The 15,644-nt window shown below is 36.9% G+C and overlaps 4 protein-coding genes across 4 annotated transcripts; 2 read left to right on the top strand and 2 right to left on the bottom strand.

The window, feature by feature from the left end:
* The first annotated feature begins 393 nt into the window (after positions 1 to 393).
* On the top strand, positions 394 to 4,636 carry LOC107619242 (uncharacterized). The gene is made up of 5 exons (XM_016321498.3): positions 394 to 922; positions 3,126 to 3,176; positions 3,567 to 3,629; positions 3,720 to 3,788; positions 3,910 to 4,636. The coding sequence occupies exons 1-5, from the start codon at positions 620 to 622 to the stop codon at positions 4,174 to 4,176; spliced, it is 753 nt and encodes a 250-aa protein (XP_016176984.1). The 5' UTR covers positions 394 to 619; the 3' UTR covers positions 4,177 to 4,636.
* Positions 4,637 to 6,072: 1,436 nt separating this feature from the next.
* Positions 6,073 to 6,775, bottom strand: LOC107614619 (ethylene-responsive transcription factor ERF084). The gene has a single exon (XM_016316761.3). It carries the CDS (start codon positions 6,773 to 6,775, stop codon positions 6,113 to 6,115), a length of 663 nt encoding a protein of 220 aa, XP_016172247.1. The 3' UTR covers positions 6,073 to 6,112.
* A 2,877-nt stretch (positions 6,776 to 9,652) lies between these two features.
* On the bottom strand, positions 9,653 to 11,493 carry LOC107619307 (RNI-like superfamily protein). The gene has a single exon (XM_016321561.3). The coding sequence runs from the start codon at positions 11,290 to 11,292 to the stop codon at positions 9,895 to 9,897; it is 1,398 nt and encodes a 465-aa protein (XP_016177047.1). The 5' UTR covers positions 11,293 to 11,493; the 3' UTR covers positions 9,653 to 9,894.
* A 1,306-nt stretch (positions 11,494 to 12,799) lies between these two features.
* Positions 12,800 to 13,969, top strand: LOC107618885 (transcription factor bHLH18). The gene is made up of 3 exons (XM_088496700.1): positions 12,800 to 13,300; positions 13,372 to 13,692; positions 13,773 to 13,969. Exons 1-3 carry the CDS (start codon positions 13,115 to 13,117, stop codon positions 13,842 to 13,844), a joined length of 579 nt encoding a protein of 192 aa, XP_088352826.1. The 5' UTR covers positions 12,800 to 13,114; the 3' UTR covers positions 13,845 to 13,969.
* Positions 13,970 to 15,644: the final 1,675 nt, after the last annotated feature.

Below are 15,644 nucleotides of genomic sequence, written 5' to 3' on the forward strand. Positions count from 1 at the left end.
AATTCTCATCATTCAAAACTCTTTATGTGTGATTCATATGTTCGTTATGTGGGTTGTTTTTATTAAATTTAAGCAAATTTAATTGATTAAAATTTTAGATGTGTAATAGAATCGTAAATTATTTGTGTATAACAAATTATATAATAAATAATAAAAAAAATAAAAACTCACCTATAATTATTTAGCATCTAAGTCTTTAAGCAAAGAAAAAAAAAAGTAGTGGTTGAGGTTTGACACGTGTGCTAGAAGGTGGGACCAGAGACGCGATAGAAAATAGGGACGATCTACAGAATACAACATCTGTAAGGATAGACAATTACAAAGAGAAAGAAGAGCAAGAGGACATTTTGGGGTTTTCCTTTCATAAAAAAGATCATCCGTGTCTCTCCCCACACACACACTCCCTTGCTCATGTAAGAAGCACCGAGAGATGAGAGACCGAGGGAGGCACATCATTTCTCTTTAAACCTTCTAAAATCCACACCTCCTTTTTCCTTTATTTTATTTTTTATATATATATATATTTAACATTCCAACGACACCCACCCTCCCCATATCTCCCATAACACACACCACCTCTTGTCTCTTCCAATCAACCCTCTTCCACGCTCCACAAGACATGTGCCATGATAACTGGGTTAAGATCGCCATGGCCGACGATTCTCTCGTCGTCGACCTCCTTCTCCGACTCCACCAAGCCCAACAGCCGCCGCCACCTCCCTCTCTTAACCTGCAGTGGAGCGTGCGTCAGCGCCGTTCCAAGTGCGTTCCCCGCCACAATAAAGCGGAGACAACTAGAGCCAGTCCTACCACCCCTCTCTCTTGGAGCGCCACCACCTCAGCAAGCGGAGGAGGCGCCACTCTAGATAGCTACGAGGAGTCCAGCCGCCCGACCAGACACCTGCATACCTCGAGATCTAAGGTTCCACGCTTCATCTCTCTCTCTCTCTCTCTTCCTTTTTGTTAGTTTGAGTTCAGCCGTATTCCTTGTTATGTTTTTAATTCTGTGGGTATGCTGTGTGCATGAGGTGCTCGCTAAACGCAGTGCATAAGTTGAAGGGAAGGGAAGGGAAGGGAACTGACTTTGTCTCTGTTTCTTTTAAAAGTTTTCTTATTCTTTTACCATGTTGGCATCCAATTAAGTGCCACTCGCACTTTATATTTTTTTGAATCATGGATGGACGAAAATGCCATTCACCACTCATCAAGCTCAGCTCAGCCTTTGGTCCGATCGCGCCTCTTTGCCTTTTTTTTTTCAAATAAAACCATTTTCGGAGCTGCCTTTATTCACCTTATCATCTTCTCAACACAGATTTGAACCGGTGCCTCCCTACTCTCGCAGGACACGCCGTGTTATCATCTTCTTTACCTTTATTCCTCTCTCTCTCTCTCTTTCTTTCGTCAGGAAAGTTCAACCTATTACCCTTTTGTAACTGTTAATGTATTTTATATTTTATTTCTTAATTTTGGAAAGGAAAGGAGAGACTTTGATTCAACGCAAGGAGTCAGAGACTTGAATGACTCTTATTTTCACGTTTTTTCCTCGCCGCTCTTCATCTCAAATTACGCAAATGACCTTCCTTCTCGAGGGCATTTTCGTCTCTCGGGGATATGTTCTGGCCGTGTCCGGAGATGGTTAAAAAATAAAAAAGGTTTGTGGGATTGTGAAGTGTAAACTGGGATGTTATTGTTGCAGTGTGGCATTCGTGGTTTGATAGGGAGGTGGATAAATATTAAATTTATGAGGGGTATTTATGTAATATGAGGAGAGCAGCAGCACCACAAGTGCATTTTCGGTGGCGTGTTTTCGTGGGAAAGGCAAAATAGCTCTTGCGACTGCTGCTTGTTTTGTAGTGGTTGTGCACTTTGGAATGCTCTTGTGTATTAGGTTTGGAGCACTCATGTGGTGTCACCTCCCCTACTGTAGCTTTACCTGCGGCCGCACCTTCTCTACTTCATTTAGGGGTCTGCGTCGTCGTTTCACATACGAGAGACGTTTGTTAAGGTATCTGCATCACAGCTTGATCGGAACCCTATGTATTGTCAATTAAAAATATTATTAGTATTATGCATGGGCAAAAGTCAAAAGTAGCAAGTCCTTATTTTTTTGATTGGGAACTGTTATTCTATGAAGAAAACATGGTGGTATATTAGTCCTTTTATGCTTGGTGGGGTAAGGTCCAAAAGGGGAGAATCTGTGGTTTTTTGGGATCGAGACGAACATGTGGTTAACAAAATGAAATTATGACTTATCTCTTCTCTTCTCTCTCTAAATAAATGGGAAAAGAAAAAGAAAAAGATAAAGGAAGGTGGGGGAAAATAGTAACTTGCAAACCATTACAAAAGGAGGAGTAAGTTAAATTGGAGGAGAGGAGATAGGGATTTTGGTAGCTGAGAAACGAAGAGCGAGGGGGGGACCATAGTGTCACTGCCACCAACTAAGCTGGCTGGTTAGTTATTGGCGTTTATTAGTCACCGCTCACCGCTATCCATGGAATCCATCCTTTCATTTTTTATATTATTATAATGGATTATGGATATGCAATTATGCATTACGCCAATACCTTCATTTATTTTTTGTTTGTAGAGGCAGATTGTGAGCTCACATACTTTTCTTACACACCAAATCATCAATATATAACACAATACACACGCTCTCTCGGTCTCAATGTATGAACCTGTTTTCCTGCTCCACCACTCGGATGGAAATACGTGCTTGGCTGGCATGTACTCTATATTTACGTGATAGTAAGGAGCCACCATCACACTGGGGACTGTGGAGGGTGTCATTGACATTTTCATTCAATACCTCAGACCCAGTCTCTGTCTCAGTCTGCCACTTTGCACTTCACAGAAAGAGAGAAACAAATATGGCACGCTTACCCTCACTACTCCACCCTTTTTGGCTTTACTTTAACGCCATCTTTTCTATCTCCTTCCACTCTCTCCTTATTATTTATTATTATAATAAAAATCATCAATGTCGATTGCACAACTGCACCCTCCTATCCTACCTAAATCCTAAACATTGGTCCGCTGCCTCACTTCACTCCATTTTTTTTTCCTTTTCTGAGAATATGATACAATGTTTCAAGTCCCTAAATTCGGTATTTTATATATTGCAGGTTGCAAATCCAACCGAAACAGCTCTTACCAAAAAGTCACGAAGGAAAAAGGTAAATGTTGATACATATATATATATATATTCTCAGATCTTGTTTTAGTTTAAATGTGTCATGTACAAGAGGATCGAATGATACGAATATGAATTAAGGATTGGGCATAAGATATGATATTAATGAATAGAAGAGTGAAGAATTGGTTGCCCATGGCATTCCATCTAAAATACAAGTTGGTGAAGGATTAGGTGATCTACTTGGGAACTGGAAACTGCTGTCAAGTGTTAACCGAATAGAATAATAAGCTATTTTACATGTTTTCATTGAGTATATCGAAAGCAAAGTGCTAATGATTTCTATGTAAAATTGAGTTTGTTTGGGCCTCCAACCCAATAGAATAATGAGCTAGTTTACATTTTGACTTAGTATTTGTTGATTTGTTTGCAGACTTTAGCTGAACTAAAAGAGGAGGAGACTTTGTTGCTCAAAGAAAGGAGAAGCTTGAAAAATGTACGATTCAGGCGCATATTTGTCTACTCTTCTGATTGAAGATATACTTGTTATGGTTTGTTTATAAACGTTATTTCAATATTTGAACAGGAACTTGCATCGTTGCGTCTCACACTTGAGAAACATAGAGCCACAAATGAAAGCTTAAAGAGATTAAAGGTGACCTTCCCATGTTGTTCTGAATCACTTTTTCATCCATATTTGAAATCTTACAACATTTTTTAATGAGGACAAATGTAGCTAGATACATGTTAATTATGCACTTGATATTTTGCAACAGCTTGATTTGGAGTCGCAACGGAACTCTGAACCAACTAAAATCTGCGAGGAGTCTAAGAAAGGTGTGGTTGACCTACCTCAGTGCCATCCATCAACTTCTCTGTCCCCAAAAACTGTTACACATAAGGTTATTGATGGCCATTCATATGTTTGTCCACTAAATTCTCGTTCCAAATCACAAGAGATGAGTAAAAAAGAATCTACCTTGGTGCTTCCTGATCTAAATTTACCTGTGGATGTGGATTTGAGCTCCAATTGCATGGACTGAATCAGCTAATAAGAAACCGGGTCGCTGCAGAATAATATATGTACTATGATGCAGCCTAACAATTTAGGTTTGTGCTAATGTAATTGTTCTAGATGCTGAAGAGTAAACCATTCATGTTCGTTGGTCAACATTCACGTGGAAATTGTTTCCCAGGGTAGCTTAGAAATCCTAACAGATCAGGCTTAGTATTTCACTATTTTCATATTTTTTTCGTTCCATTGTTTTCTACAGCGTCCAAAAAAAAAACCCTGTATTCCTTCTCTTCATTTTTATAGAAAATATTTACTGATAAATGTAATTACGTGTTCTATAGATGATTCAATAACTTTGGTTAAAGGTTGTCCGTAACTGTATGATTTGGTTGTATCTTGGGTCTTACAAACCAGAAACACTCAGCATGGTTTTTTTTTTTTTTAATCAGATGAGATGGTATATTAATGTTATCCATCAAAAGCATTAAGCATCTCTTTTTTTTTTTGGACAGAAAGCATTTCTTTGACTGTGACTCCTATATATGTATGGGCTTTATTTTTTGGACATCTATTGGGCTCAAGCTCTCTACCCAACCCTTCATACAAAAAAGAATATTACTTGTAGTGCTTTTTATGATATATCTTTTGTTACCCTTTCTTAAAATAATCAACTCCCAATATTCAAAACGCTTTATTATTTCAATAGAAATAAATAAAGAGAATTAAATACTATTTAATATTAAATAAATATATTCTTTAGTAATCATCATTTAGAGCTAAATGTTGTTTATTATGTACCATTTAAATAAACAAAATTTAGTTCTCGATGAACATCAATCAACTAGTAAATATGAAGAAACAATGCATGCATTTTCTATATCTCTATATATTTTCCTTAGTGTTTTCTGTAGTCTTCGTCAAGCATCGTGCTACGTGGAAGATCTAAGAGTGCATTGCTTTCGTCACTATACTTGAACAAATGCATCATTGTATGTAGGCTGATGTGAAGAGAAGGAAGGAAGGAAGGATACACTGGAACATTGTTTTCTTTGCGGTAATATGGGTGTTGTGGTGGTGCTCACGAGCCTGAATGAGGTTCTTTTCTGGAATGCAAAGGTATGTTTTGATGATTTATTAAACAATTGCATGTTTAATATACAATTATGGAAGAAAGAAAATATGTATAAATTAAAGTTTAGATCGGAGAGACAAAAGCTATTTGAGTCATGATGAGGCTGTTGGTGTTAGTTGTTTCGATTCTGAGTCCTTTATTACTGCTGCTGATGGCTTGCCGAAACATGTAAGGTGTGAGGAACTTATGCTAACAATTTCTCCAACGCACATATGAACATAAAGTACTGCCAAAGATTCAATGCTGTCATTATCCTAGGATCTTCCCTTTCCAAGTCCTTATGTGTGTTAAGATATAACAAGATTCGCAGAATCTTGGGCCATCATTTTCCCTTGTGTAAAAAATAATTTCTGAAATCTGTTGAGTCACAATGATTAATACTCGATTAGACATCAATACAAGTTTTGGAATTAGACACCCACAAGTAGCTAGATTCATCTTAGATTAGTTAATGAAAATGTGCATTATATATTTTGAAGTCTCAAGTAGTTAAAAACTTAAAACTGATGAAAATAAGCCTCTCGGAATATATTTATTTAAAAACTGAAGCATCACATGACATATAAATATATATATTAGATTTACATGGAAAGGGAGTAGACAAATACATATTGATATAGATATAGTGATAGCTAGGGCCTAGGGTCAGCATTCAGCAAGCTCACTTAAACTATGGCGGATTTCCGGCTCCGTATTCACTATTGCTGTCTCATTCTCCCTGCACTCAATTACTATTCATTCAACATACATGGATTACATATTCTATTGTGTTCATCCCAATTGCATGCATGCACTGCTCTATCTAAGAATAATACTAATACTGATTCTAATACTAACCTACAGAACCATATATAACATCATCAGCAGCAATGCTCCCATTCTCACTCCTCACACCAAGCTTTAGCTCAAGCGCATCAGGCACCCCAGAACTGAACAATTGTGCAACCGAGGTAACCACCGAACACTTCCTATCGCCACCGCGCGCCCCTTTCCTCTTGCGGATTCCGCCACTGCTCGACGACGATGACGACGACGCCGAAACCGGCAACACCGACGGTATCTCGAAGTTGGTTCGAGCCTTGGACCCTCTCAGGCGCCTAGCCGCCGCATCGTAGGCACGCGCCGCCTCCTCCGCGGTGTCGAAAGTGCCAAGCCAGTGGCGGCACCTCCCAATACGGTCGCGTATCTCCGCCGACCACCTTCCCCAGGGCCTCTTCCTGACCCCTCTGTACCTCTTGGTGACCGGACCATTCTCCGTCTTGTTATGTTCCATCATTTTGTGGTGGGTGGGGTTACTGTCATTTTTTGTCCCAAAGAGGACGTGTTCTCCAACAATAGCAGCGATTCCTTCGAGTGTTTTTTCATGATTTCTGGTTTGTGGAGGGTTTTGAGTTTCAGACGAGAAGAAGCGGGTTATGCTTTGCGGATCCATGTTAACATGGAGGAGCCATTGGGGTGATTCTGATGGTGCTGGTTTGGGAAGGAAAGTGGCCATGCCTGATGCCTTGTGATTTTCTCACAAGTCACAAACATTATTTATACAAGAGTTTGATGGAGTAAAATATTGTATATTTATTGGTGAGATTTCATTAATATTATTAATGGAGATATGTGAAGATATTGGCGTCAAGTACAGTTGGACAAGACCGTAATCCCTCATACTTACACGCTTGTCTTTCCTTTGAGACTTGAGTTGAGATGAGAGGGATCAGGGCTTCAATCTCATTGCCTTTTTACCTACATCATTCAATCCCTACGTATTCATTCGTATAAAAATACTACCCACCTAGCTACTATACTATGTATATGACACTGCCCGTAATCAAGGGTGACTCAAGTACCGAGACACCATTGATGAGATGAGATCACATACTTCGTCGTCATGGATAAGATTGTTTCCTTTGACTACCATTTTCTTTTCCTTTCTATATGCATTCATCCTTTCATCTTCACATACCATACAATTAATCATATTTTTTAATTAACTTTCAAATTGAAATCCAAATCATTTCTCAAAATATAATAATTCATTCCATTTACTTTAACAATTACTACATACCTATATATTATTTCAAGTTAAACCATGGATATATACAAATAAATAAAACTGCATTGTATTCGCCTTCATTGATTACCCCCTATTCTCAAATCTAGCTCAATACACGTAGTACTCTACTAGTATTACTATTCACAAAATCTTATGTCACAAATACTCAGATGCGAACAAGATTTGATTGCGTTATGAATGATGACAGAGGTCTTTCTCAGGTCAAGAATTTAATACGCATACCTGATAGATTAGACAGCCCAACAAGCACCTCTCCCCTTCTTCCCTTGGGGTTCAAAGTTCAAACTAAAACTTCAATTCCTTTGCATCAAACACTCCCATTCCACAATGCCAACATTCCCTACTAAGTACTAACTATGCATTTTCTATATTATTGTTTTATTTATACTTTTTCCCCTAATAATCATATCATTGATTTTTTTTGGTTGAAACTGTGGCAATGGCCAGCTGGCTGGGCAGTGGATATACATATGCTGTTTTCCGCTTTTTTTTTTCTTTTTAATTTTTTTTTTAAAACGAAATGTTTTTGTGACATACATTTTGTTAAGAACCATTTTTTTTGGTTACTTAATTCCATTTATTAAATAATTGTTATACGAATATGCTATTAAGAAAAAAGTGAAACATAAAACATTTAATCTAGAATTCATATACTCTGCTTTTGTCTTTTCCTTCTTTTACTAATGCTAACCATTTGGAAAACTATTTTCTTAAAATAGTCAAAACAATTTTAAACGAAAATGTTTAGTGCTGCTTAGTATTAACTATTTTCTTAAAAACTATTTTCTTATTAGTCGATAATCAGCCAGTTGTGAAAATTGATTGTTTAGTTGTGTTAAGGCCATTGTATTAAGAAGGACATTGTATTAAGGCCCGGCCCTATGTATAATCTAATCCATATTTTAATTTACATATGTATAATCTAATCCAAATTGTGCAGGCACCGCCGTTGATCTCACAATCGCCACATATATCTTCTCATGTTATTAATTAATTAATTGTTAAGCTTTAATTTTGGTTTTGGACACACATACTTAGTAAACTTTAAACTAAAGTGCTTCAGTTTGAGAATTTTAATTTCTAATTTGGTATGTCCACAACTCGTGCCTCTCTCTAAGCTTACAAGTCAATGCTGTAAATTTAAAGAGTATAGAGGAAAGAGTGCATTCAAAGACGCACGCACAAAGATATAGATGATGTTAGAGCTACATGTGTAGGTAGCTAGTTTTGAACATTTTCCAATGCGAGGTGGCTTTGTTTGTAGCAAAGTCGTGTGTTTGTGTGATATTTGGAGAAACATTCCGTAACAAGAGCCACACCATGAAGAATGTCGGTCTATAAGCCCCAAGTAAACCCCTAAACACAAAACATTGGAGAGAGATTTAAGCGGTTTGGGAGAAAGAGAAGGGTGCGTTTGTTTTCCCAAGGGGAGAGACAGTGGGGGGAGGAGGAAGCACGCGAAGATTTTGGGGTTTGCACAGTGGTGCTCTCACTCTTTGGACCAAGAGATTTTATTTGTCTTGCTTTGCATTTTGCATGGAGAGAAGAGTAGGACCAAACAGACAAACAAAGTCTCCCTTAATCATATCTTTATCATTTTCCTACTCTATTCATGGATTTGTGGCAACTCTGAATCTTTTGCCTAAATAATGCAACCTTTTTGTGCCTTCTCTTTCCTTCTTTTGAATATTCTTTCGTATCCTTCTTTCCTTTTCATCAAAATGGCACTCGCTCTCTCTCACTCTGTTACCGAGAGATATGGGATTCGGACTTGGAAGAGTCTCAATTCAGTAAAGTTGATTGTGACCATCTCTCACTAACATGACACTCAATTCCTCTTGTACTTCCTCTAATGCTATTATGCTAATGCACTACACACTATTTACTTTTTATTTTTTGAGAGTTGAGTTCTTTCTCCATCCATCTTTCTTTTATTTATTTTAGGGCTAGAATAATTATTCATTGGTTGGAGTTGGACCAAAAATAAAAAAGTTATTAAGATAAGTAATTGGACAAGGATTTTTGGGTTCAACTTCCTCTACACTGGAAACCATTCCAGCCTTATTTGGAGAGAGCCCAAAACTAGTTTAAGTCCAATTACAATTTTTTGTTTGTTGCTTCCTTTTACTTGAATTTATAGATCGATGTTGGATATATGGAGATATACATTCCTGTTCAGATGGGAATTTCTTATGTATAATTGATTCTAATAAACCGGAAAAGTATAAGTAACTTTACAATATTAAAACCTAGTGTATTCGAAAACTGAAGCAGCACAAAATATAAATCACAATCACAATGAAGTAATGAACAAGAATATGGACTTTAGGTGAGATATCAGATATTGTTATTCATTATTGTGACTCTATCCACACGGTAATGAACATGGGAAAGCCTTGATAAAGAACCAGATGCTGCTGGGAGTTGATAACAGAATATATGTACACAATAAATACAGCAACATTAAGCTAAGTAAAACAAGATGTACAACAATAAATACAGCAACAGTAAGCTAAGGGTGGATGATGAGAGTGCAGAATTGAGATTCAGCACATCCAAGATAAGTCTAGCCTGTAAGACACAGACTTTGCTGCTCCTTGAACACCTCTTTCCGAAATCTGGGGACAATCTTCAACGGCCAAGAAATCCAACTTAAAGGATCCCACAAGTGGCTTTAGTCCATCATCTGAGATCCCCAAACACTTGCTTAAGCGCAAACGGCACAAACGGGGACACTGACTCACAAGCTGTAGACCCTCATCAGTTATCTCTTGGCATCTCACAAGTTCAAGGTTTTCAAGATATTGCGACAAGCAAAGAGTTTCCATTCCAATATCATTGAAGGAGTAAACATGGTCGAGAGCAAGCTGCCTAACGGGGCACTTGTCTAGTAAGCAAAGTATGCCCCTTAATGAGAAGGAGGTGGAGGAAGGGAACTCCCCATCCGAAAACGATATCCTAACTGATTCAAGCCTTGAGCAGTTGTGAGCCAAGGCTATCAGGCTTTGATCTGTTAATCTCGTTAGGGAAAAATCACAAGGAACTCTCAAGGAAACTGATTCGAGTTCAATTGATGTTTGGGATAAAGAAATAATGTCAATGTCCCTTACCCCAACACACATGTCCAAGTGAATTTTCTTCAAGTTGTTGCACCTGGGCAAGACGCAAGCAAGGCCTCTGCCAGGGCTGATGATGCAATTCACGAGGCTTAGTTCCACCATACTGTGGCAGGGGACATGTTGCTTCTGCCATGTATCCACGGATAGCCGGTCATACACCTTCATATAGCGGTAGTTAGCGTCCACCTCAAACTGCAGGGTCTTGAGGTTTTGCCAGCCAGGACCCAGCTTGATCAAGTCGCCTTCGCCGATGGCTCTGCAGTTTTTGATGGAGAGATGGTGGAGGGTGCCAAGCCTGCCGAGGTATTCAAGCCACTCAACGCTGCTGACATTGAGGCATCGAATGAGGTGGAGGGAGGAGAGGTTCTTGCAGCCCACAACAAGAGAGAGAATGCCGCAGCCGGTGATCCTGGGGGTGAAATTCAAGCTGAGGGAGGAGAGGTGGGAGCAGGAGGCCAAGTAGCGGAGGCCGACATCGGTGATGAATGTGCAGTAGCTGAATGAGAGATCTGAGAGGGAAGGGCAGTGGTGCGCCAGGATGAGGAGGCCGCTGTCATCCAACTGCTTTCCAAGCTTTGACATCCAACCGGAGTAGGTGATTTCCACTCGAGACAGATTCCCAAACCGCCTGCACAGAGATCTCAAACCCTGCTCCGCTGGGTTCATTCCGCACCCAACCTTCAGCGTATGCCTCTGCGCCATGTCCACTTCATAAAGCCGTTTACACGAAAGGGAAGCACAATTCCTGTCACTGCTTTTCTCTAACCTCCCCAATATCTCCCATATTATATGCTCCGGCACTTTATCCATCTCAATTACTCGCATCTCACGCCAATTTCAAGTTTCAACCTATCTTGCATGCTTTCCCACACATCTAATCACTGCAAACAAACATACACCAATACAATTACCTGCTCTCACGCCATCGCAATTTACATCCTCTCACCAACAATCCACATATTCTCATCGTTCACGTATTTCCCCCCTTCCTCCTTCTTCTTCTTCTGTAATCTTCTTCCTCTGGTATTTTTATTTTCTTTTATTTCTTTTTTTTGGCCTCAACTGTATTGTTATCAAAGTTAATCTGGCCCATAGTAGCAAGTGGCCCAAAAGAAAAGAGAGCTGTTTGGGCTATAATTTACGTTATTGTCAGACAAAAAAAAACAAATTGGCTGATTGGCAGAGTTCAGACTTCAGAGTTTTGGGGATAGGGTAACGCCAATGCCGTACCAAAAAGCTGCAACATTCCATTTACAAGTGGTGTGCATGGCATGCATATGATATGATCCGATATATCACTCAAAAGAATCCAAGCCCAAACAAGTGAACAACTTATTAATTTTGTCATGTATGGTTTTGGTTACGGGAATCCTCCCTTTTGGACATGAACAAATAAAAACACATGCATGATATCTGAAAACAGCATCAAGGGGGAACACTATCATCTTCATAAGGCATGCGGATTCCGGATGGCTAGGCCCTCCTTCTAGAATCTAGACAACTACACCAGTCCTCCACAAAAAAACATCTTATATTGCATTTTTATGAGGGCAACATTCACAACTTGGACCTTTCCCCATTTAAAGTTTTAAACTCCTACCTGACAGACAAACACGTGGTTTATGTTATATCTATATTGTCTTTACATATGTATTATTTATATCTTTTACTTTTGATATTAAAACTGATGTAAGTAAAAAATAAATAAATAAATAAAGATTACCTCAAATTTAGTCAATCCCTATTTTTTACATACACTTATTACTCAACTTTATAATAATAAATATATGTGAATTTTGTATATAAAGAGATAGCATATAAAAAGGATGCCAAAAATTTAAAAGTTAATAACACAGAAGAGGTTAGTATAATTAATAAATTGAAGAAAATAAATAAACTTTCTCCATAGGGTATATGAGTATAATATTATAGGGGCCAAAAGATGTATGTCTATAACAGTAGAGGTGAGGTCGAAGCAGGTCAAGTCTGGATCTACTGTGTGCGTAGTACATGCATTAACTAGCCAGATACATCATTGCTAAAGCAACGACAAAACGAATTAATGATATAGCCATCTCATACCCCAATCATTCAGAACCACAATATTGAAAGCATTTCCCGGCCCCCTCCTCTTTTGTATATGGATATAGTCATATAGACATAGTATTATATTTCTTTTACCGAAAATGCTAGCTGCACCTTTCATTGAATTAATAAAATAGATCGTCGGGTAAAATGTCTAGCTTTGCCTGATAGGGACAATATTTAATTATTGTTGGAAAAATAAGAAAAGAGATAGAGATATATCATATATATGTGGTTAACAAATATGAGTAGAAAACATCAGTGGTCCGTCTCTTAAATGTCTCAGAACTCAGAAGTCAGAAGTCATCACCACAGATTGATGGAAGAAGTTGAAATCCATGTATCCAACGGTGCAAACATGGTGGCATCTTTCAAATAGCTTTTTTACTTTGAGAAATTTTAACAATAATATTTCTATTGATTTAAGATTTAGAATTTGAAATTTAATTTATAAGTAGAAAATACATTTAGGAGTTGGTGTAATTGATGAGACAATGAGGCGGGCAATAATGGAGGTGGCGTGGTACAAGAAGTCGGAGAGAGATTGAGTCTCCCCAAACTGATGATGATGATGATGATGAGCAAGAGCAACAGTTCCAAGTCCATAGTCAATGGTGGTAATATCGCAAAGAAGGCAAGAAGAAGCTCTTCGGAGTGCTTAGACCACATCATGGCGGAGAGGAAGAGGAGGCAGGAGATCACCCAGAAATTCATAGCACTTTCTGCCACCATCCCTCACTTGAAAAAGGTCGCTCTACTGCATGCTTTCCTTCATTTGCTTTTATTATTTCAAGTTACATTAATTAATTTGTTGGATAGATTGACAAGGCGTCAATTCTTAGTGAAGCAATCGCTTATATCAAGCAACTCAAAGAGCAAGGGAAGAAGCTAGAGGAGGAAAGCAGAAAGAAGAACAGAACAGTAATAGAGTCGGTGTCGTTGGTGAACAAGAGGCATGGTGCATATGAACTAGTTGAAGCAAGGGCGTTGGAGAAGCAGGTGTTGATCCGGATCCACTGCCATGGCCACAAAGGCGTGCCCCAAGTATTCAACCATCTCACAAATCTTGATCTCTCCGTTGTAAGCACAAGTGTCTTACCCTTTGGGACCTGTGCCCTTGATATTACCATTGTTGCTCAGGTATGTACCACCGCACCTACCTCTACATTCAATTCCAATTTCAATTCTTACAGACTCTGATTCCATCCACTGCCTCGCAGATGGGTGAGAAATACAGCGCAAGCATGAAGGATCTAGTTCAAAGCTTGAGACTGGCGATACCACTCTGTTAATCAAAGGATTTCCACGCCATTCCATGCATCTTTGCTAGCTTGCTTTTTATACATCAATAAATTAAATTTGATGAAAAATAGTGTCTATATATACATAAATAATATTTTATGCAATTCTTCCGCCACTCTTGGAGCGTCACAATATTTTATTCCAATTATTTACTATTTAGCAAAGTATATATATATATATATAAACAACCAGCGCAGATGCATGCAATATATAATGAATGATGATCATTAAGTTTCAAAACCCTAGCTAACAATAACATGATCAACAAGGCCTCCAGGTAGGGATATATAACATTTTCATAAGTGATAGTTTCCTTCTATTTAATAGGCCAAATATGTAAGGGTAGATCGATGACAATAATGATTGGTCAATCAAGTCCAAAATTCATTCAGAGACTAGTAGTTCCCCAAAAGATTCCCAAAAGACTGGTATTGTAACTAAAATTAGTTAAAAAGCTGTTAGATCAGAGTAGGTTATTGTCACTTACCTCTCTTCTCTTCAATTCTCTTGTCATACAAAGAGCTGTTGTAAGGATATTTAGTAACCTGCAAACCTCTCCTCTCTTAACAATATCTTTACCGCAAAAAAAAAAATTACTAAACAGAATAGAAAAAAACTTTCATATACTCTTTAAGCATCTAAAAAATTAGTTATTAAATTACTTACTATATATTTATATAAATATATATATATATATAATTTAATTTATAATATATATTTTATATTAGTTACTAATTTTAGTGATTAATTTTAATATATTTTAAAAAAATTCTAATTATAGATTTCGTTAGAGTAATATTTGACTTGTAACATCCTTATTCGGTAAGAATATTTTAATTTTACCGATATCTTTATAGCAGTTATACTTCCATTGAATTATTTAATTTTTTATTCGTTCATAGTTTCAAATCTGTTTTGATGATTTTTCAAAATAAAATATTAATAATTGTTTTGTTAGGTAGATAATGAATTTTATAAATAATGTGAACAATGAGTTCTAAAATTGATCTATTAAAGTAAAAAAATATTCCACCTCCAAATTATCTTATAAATCTTAATATTATAATAATCATCTATACACCTAATAAATTGAATATCCAACTATTATTAACTATGTATTAATAAATCGAATCAAGAGAAATAATCATCCAATTAAAAACAATTAACATAATCATCTACATCCCTATTAAATTGAACATCCAATATATTTATTATTCACATTATTTAATATTCTTATTATCTACCTATATTAAAAATAAACATGCTAGAGTTAGTAATTAATAAGAAAAATTTCCCAACAAAGAATAACGCTACTACTGTAATACCCTTTTTTTTGTAATGAAATACAAACTATTAGAAGTTTATCTTTTAATTCCATATAACGTAACAAGTTTTAACTAATAAAATATAGTACATGCGTCAAATTTTGTAAAGATTCAAAGCATTGAAATTATATATTTTTTTAATAGATATGTGATAAATCAAATTGTATTGTCCGTAACAAGTATTATCTAGTTAACCTATTTTGTTGCTGGGTAAAACATGAATCACGCATCCTTATCCGCTTGATAACTAATGATTGGAGTTTGTTAGTAGATAATAATTTTGGTAAATAATGTGAATAATAGATTTTAAAATTGATTTAATAAAATAAAAATATACTACATTTTTAAATTATTTACCTAAATTTTAATATTAAAATAATTATCTACACATTTAATAAATTAAATATTCAATATATTCATTTTTTATTTAGTATTTTTATTGTCTACTCATACTTTTTTCCAATG

Source organism: Arachis ipaensis, chromosome B8 (genome assembly GCF_059453495.1).
Source record: "Arachis ipaensis isolate K30076 ecotype BB chromosome B8, ASM5945349v1, whole genome shotgun sequence".
NCBI lineage: Eukaryota > Viridiplantae > Streptophyta > Magnoliopsida > Fabales > Fabaceae > Arachis > Arachis ipaensis.

Coding starts and splice junctions, on each gene's coding strand:
- LOC107619242 (XM_016321498.3), top strand. CDS start 620: ATGTGCCATGATAACTGGGTTAAGATCGCCATGGCCGACGATTCTCTC. Junction 3,177..3,566: donor AAAAGTCACGAAGGAAAAAG/GTAAATGTTGAT, acceptor ATTTGTTTGCAG/ACTTTAGCTGAACTAAAAGA. Junction 3,789..3,909: donor AAAGCTTAAAGAGATTAAAG/GTGACCTTCCCA, acceptor ATTTTGCAACAG/CTTGATTTGGAGTCGCAACG.
- LOC107614619 (XM_016316761.3), bottom strand. CDS start 6,775: ATGGCCACTTTCCTTCCCAAACCAGCACCATCAGAATCACCCCAATGG.
- LOC107619307 (XM_016321561.3), bottom strand. CDS start 11,292: ATGCGAGTAATTGAGATGGATAAAGTGCCGGAGCATATAATATGGGAG.
- LOC107618885 (XM_088496700.1), top strand. CDS start 13,115: ATGATGATGATGATGATGAGCAAGAGCAACAGTTCCAAGTCCATAGTC. Junction 13,301..13,371: donor CCATCCCTCACTTGAAAAAG/GTCGCTCTACTG, acceptor TTTGTTGGATAG/ATTGACAAGGCGTCAATTCT. Junction 13,693..13,772: donor ATATTACCATTGTTGCTCAG/GTATGTACCACC, acceptor ACTGCCTCGCAG/ATGGGTGAGAAATACAGCGC.